A 5,220-nucleotide genomic window follows, 5' to 3' on the forward strand; every position below is an offset into this window, starting at 1 on the left:
ACAAATCCACTATTCTTAAAATCAAAAATTCTAAAATTCACAGATCTGGTTCATTTTCTCACAGCACAAATTATATATAAAGCAAGAAATAACCTGCTTCCTGACAATATTCTAAAAGGGAACGGGGATACAATTTGAGGGGGGAATTAAATTTAGAACATCCTCGTATCCGTACATTAAAAAGTTTCTGCATCTCTGTGTGTGGAGTGAAGCTGTGCAACAGACTAAGTAAAGATATGAAGCAAAGTCCGAGCATGGCGCAGTTTAAAAAGCGGTTTAAGGATATGGTTTTTACAGGGTACAGGGAAAAGGTAGAGATTTGATAGGGTGTTCTTGTCTAATATTTTCATGTGCGTGCGTCTCTCTCACACACACACACACACACATTTCTATATATATATATAAAAAAAAATACACATGACATATAATGAAATTGCAAGGAGGTATTTCTGTAGTCTATTGATACTAGATAGTGGAAAAGGGGTGGAATTAAATAAGCTTATGCTTCTTCCTGCTCCTTTTTGAACATGAAAGTTATTTGGAGTTGTGGTTGCTCGTTTTCCTTTTGTTTTGCTTTGTTCATTTGTCTCTTTTAATTCTATTTTGTTTTACTTTTTCAACATGTTCAAAATAAAGATTCAATCAATCAATGGTGCTGCAATGAAATTTCAGCAAAACGGACTGCTGTATCATATTTTACTTTGATTTTCAGGCCTACTTTGAATTCAGCCCCCTGTAGGTTGTCCATTCATTCCTGACACATTATCCAGTTCTTGTCAGTATAAATTTCCAACAAAAAATCTTCCCTTTGTGATCTTAAGGAAAAAAATCATATTGCTTAATTTTTTTCAGCAGTGTTTGATAGTCAGAATTTTTATTGTTGTTGTTTTTAAACTTTGAGACATTCCAACAATCAAGAATGACAACACAACAGATTGGTGCAGCATAGAGTTTTGCATAGCAAATTTCTGGTGCTGACAGGGGCAGTGTTAAAAAAAAAAAAAAAAAGGTGCGACAAAGTGCCTTTAACTCTCATTCCTTACAATGGCCAAGAGCATAAGGTATGAAACTGCTGGTCTTTTTTTTGGGGTCCTTAGGGACTAGTAAAGCGCTATATAAATACAGGCCATTTACCATTTATCCTAACTAGTAGTGCAATATCTTTTCACAAAAGTAAAATGAGTTATTATTACTAAAAGACTTTAAGTTTTTATTATTATTACCCTTACCTGGACATTAGCTATGCATGCTATGTAATTCTCTTTACTGGATGGTTGATTCAGCTGCAGCTGAATACGTTGTCAGAATGATCATTAATCACTGACGTAACTTACCATCCTTCTGTTGTAAATTCAACGGGGATGATGGAGTTGTTATTGTTGAAACTGCTGTTGTTGATACTTGTGGGTTTTTTGTTGTTGCTTCTGTGGTAGTTGTTGTTGCAGAAGGTGTCGCCGTCGTCTTATTTGTTGTTGCTTCTGCGGTAGTTGTTGTTGCAGAAGGTGTCGCCGTCGTCTTATTTGTTGTTGCTTCTGCGGTTGTTGTTGTTGCAGAAGGTGTCGCCGTCGTCTTATTTGTTGTTGCTTCTGCGGTTGTTGTTGTTGCAGAAGGTGTCGCCGTCGTCTTATTTGTTGTTGCTTCTGCGGTGTTGTTGTTGCAGAAGGTGTCAGACACTGATCGTCTTATTTGTAATAGGATGATGAGTGTATACTGTGTTTTCTTGTGGTTTTGTTTGCTTCGGTAGTTGTTGTTGCAGAAGGTGTCGCTGCGTCTTATTTGTTCAGAAGTGTCCTTAGTCTTTGTTGTTGCTTCTGCGGTAGTTGTTGTTGCAGAAGGTGTCGCGTGTCTTATTTGTTGTTGCTTCTGCGGTTGTTGTTGTTGCAGAAGGTGTCGCTGTCGTCTTATTTGTTGTTGCTTCTGCGGTTGTTGTTGTTGCAGAAGGTGTCGCTGTCGTCTTATTTGTTGTTGCTTCTGCGGTTGTTGTTTGCAGAAGGTGTCCTGGTTGTGTGCTTCTGTTTTGTGTTGACGTGGGTGTCTTTGCGCGATGTTGGTGGTGATTGAGAAAGTGTTGTCGTCTTATTTGTTGTTGCTTCTGCGGTTGTTGTTGTTGCAGAAGGTGTCGCTGTAGTCTTATTTGTTGTTGCTTCTGCGGTTGTTGTTGTTGCAGAAGGTGTCGCTGTCGTCTTATTTGTTGTTGCTTCTGCGGTTGTTGTTGTTGCAGAAGGTGTCGCTGTCGTCTTATTTGTTGTTGCTTCTGTTTGTGTCGGTGTCGTTCGTCTATTGTTGTTGCTTCTGCGGTTGTTGTTGTTGCAGAAGGTGTCGCTGTCGTCTTATTTGTTGTTGCTTCTGCGGTTGTTGTTGTTGCAGAAGGTGTCGCTGTCGTCTTATTTGTTGTTGCTTCTGTGGTTGGTGTTGTAGTAGTACCGGCTGTTGGTGTTGTCGTTTTTGCTGCTGATGTTGGTGGTGGATTGAGTAAACATAAAGGTGGTTTAATAAATGTAATTACAGGGATTTTAAAGGTACGGAAAACTTAAGTATTTAGAGTTTGTCATACATTAATTATGTTAGTGGTCATAAAAATACCTAATCAGAAAGTGCAAGTGAAACGATCGATCTTGCCTTGTTTTTGGTTTTTTTTCCCCACAGGAATAAGTCCTGGATACAGCGGGGTCCGAGTTTAGACCCAACAACCTCCATTGGATGGAGTCTGACTGCTTATAATCTCATTTTTGGGCAAAGAATAGAAAGACAGCAGCAGCTGCCAAGCACTGGAAAAAATGTCAATTTTTTTTTTCCAATCTGCTAAACGGCAATTTCCAAAATAGAAAAACAAATATTCATCTTTTCCAATAAAATGAAAAATATAAGTCGCACTGTATGTGTGTGCATCCTCTTTTAGAAGTGAAAAGAAATTTCTTGTTCAGTCAAACATGGAGAACACACTTTATTGTCGTTGTTTTTCTGCTTTTAATGGCTAATCTTGATCAAATATAAAGTTTATGGCTGTATGATGGTCAACTGGGTATTTTTAGGATTTTTTTTTTAAAGTAAATTTCTAGGATCTGACATCAGCTAGAAGCAAAACACACACATGCACTGTTTCAGCATTAATAAATAAAATGTGTTTCCTACCTGGGTTGGGAGAATCTCGCTTACACACTTTTTCTAAACAAAAAAGAAAAACAGAGAAAAATATGGAGACAAGGTTGTGAATTTTAAAGTCAACACGCTGTAAAACATCCCAGTCACACATTGTTTAAAACCGAAACAAAACAACAGAAAATGTGGATATAGGTTTCAGTACCTGTACACACATCCCCACACCGGCAGACACAATAGCAGCATGGACACACATGCTTACAATGACGTAAATACAAAGCGCCGACCCGACGCATCAGAATTGTGAGATGTCGGCTTTTTCATCCGACGGCATGAACGCAGACACGCTGTCGGGGCTGAAACCCGACATGTCACAGATTCTGATGCTGCAGGTTTCATCACTCTCCAACCAAAGTTCACTGAACCAGCAGCAAAAGAAGATCAAAACTACGCTTCACATTTGATAAACATCGTCTGTGTACTTCGAGGACAGTTTCCCCATCTCAAATTTCTGTTTTCTGCATTATTTGCTTGCTTTTTAGTCTACTGTTGTGCACAGCACTGCACTGCCGTTTTGTTTGTTCAAAAATTACCTGTGACAAGAAAGTTTAAAGAAATGTAAACTTTTTAAAATTATACCAAATTGCAAATCTCTTAGCTATGTCTCTGATAACACCTCTAACTTTGCTCAGCAGCATCAGGTAATGTTCATATGCTGAGTTCAGTTTCAACTGCAGAATATTTTTAGGGTTATCTGCTATTTAAAAAAAAAAAAAAAAAAAAAAACAGGCCGGGAAAATCACCTTCATGTTTTTTCTGTTTCATCCTCAGTTACTACAAAGGCATCTGCTGTGATGGTTACACCTTTGATAAAGTCTCACAAGTGTCAGTAGTGATACGTGATCAGAATTATAATATTTCTGACTGAGGCAAAATTTCCCCGATTGAAATCGAATCGAAACCTTGTGAATGGGAATCGAATCGGTCATAGAAATCAGTGACCATACCCAGACCTGTGTGTGTGTACTTACCGTACACTTTACAGATGTCTTCTGCAGTGGGTTTTTGTGATCCTCCATTTGTTTTGTCTTTGGTGAAAAGAAGAAAAATGTTAGCAGTAAGAACCAGAAGTTCATTTTAGGTTTGTTGTAGGAGATCCATATTTTACGGTTTGAGGAAGACCTGCTCCTTTTCTTTCTCTGAATTTCTAAAACGTCTACGCTCGTTACAACAGTCGGTGTCACAGTGTTGCTTCTCACAAAGACATTCAAGCAGCAAGTCTTTAAACTAACCACAGCTGAATGTTAGACAAGTATCAAAATGAGGCGATACCTCGTAGATGCTTGGCTATATTTGTCAAGCACATGAAGTGGTAGAAAGGGACACTGATGTTCTCATCCGCCTCGTTACATGGCGATTTATAGTCCTGCAGGACAAACAACATGTTTATCAGATATAATCCTTGTTTAACCTGAGCAGGAAAAAACAAACAAAACTTGAAGAAGAAGAGATCTTTTTCCTTGCCATGTTATTCTCGTCCTTAAAACACTCCCGTAGAAAGCAGGTATTTTCTTTTTTGTTATCACAGTCTTCAGCTTCCATTAAACTACATACAATGATGTCCTGCAATGAAAGAAGGGCACATTTATCATTAACCAAATATAAGTCACTCCAACATAAATTTAAATACATTTTCTAGTTTTTAAACAACGTTTCACAAAGTTACCTCAGACTTGTTCATTATTTTGACAGGAATATTCTCTGGCAGCTCACTTGTTGCGTTTATCTTCCAAGTACAGAGAGATGGTAAAGAAGCAAAAGACATCATTAGTTATATATTAGTTTATTATTAGTGAGTGATCATCACAACTAAAACTGCAACATGTCCAAAGAGAGTTAAATATACAAACACACAAATCTGCTGGGGTTAGAGGCTCCCAGAGGGCTGCAGGTTGTCAAAAGCCTGATCCCAAAACCCAAATCTGATTTATATCATCCTCATATTACCTTTTATCTTACTATGGAATCAGAACGATGCCACCTTGAAACGAAACCGAAAAATGGATTGAAACCGAAAAAAAATATTGTAACTGAAATAAATGTACTGAAAAATCTTGTATT

At 37.9% G+C, this 5,220-nt stretch overlaps 1 protein-coding gene across 2 annotated transcripts in view; it reads right to left on the reverse strand.

Moving 5' to 3' along the window:
• Nucleotides 1-5,220, reverse strand: part of LOC102300405 (cell wall protein DAN4) — a 13,880-nt gene that overhangs the window by 8,100 nt on the left and 560 nt on the right. Inside the window, exon 2 of one of the 2 annotated variants that reach the window (XM_005952209.3) lies at nt 4,874-4,878. The exons of the other annotated variant lie outside the window; for it this stretch is intronic. Within the exon in view, the coding sequence (XP_005952271.1) occupies nt 4,874-4,878 (5 nt within the window). The remainder of the gene's footprint in view (nt 1-4,873; nt 4,879-5,220) is intronic. 2 annotated transcript variants of the gene reach the window in all.

The sequence above is a fragment of the Haplochromis burtoni genome, unplaced genomic scaffold (assembly GCF_018398535.1).
Source record: "Haplochromis burtoni strain Fernald_Lab_line unplaced genomic scaffold, NCSU_Asbu1 Contig_1299, whole genome shotgun sequence".
In the NCBI taxonomy this organism is placed as follows: domain Eukaryota; kingdom Metazoa; phylum Chordata; class Actinopteri; order Cichliformes; family Cichlidae; genus Haplochromis; species Haplochromis burtoni.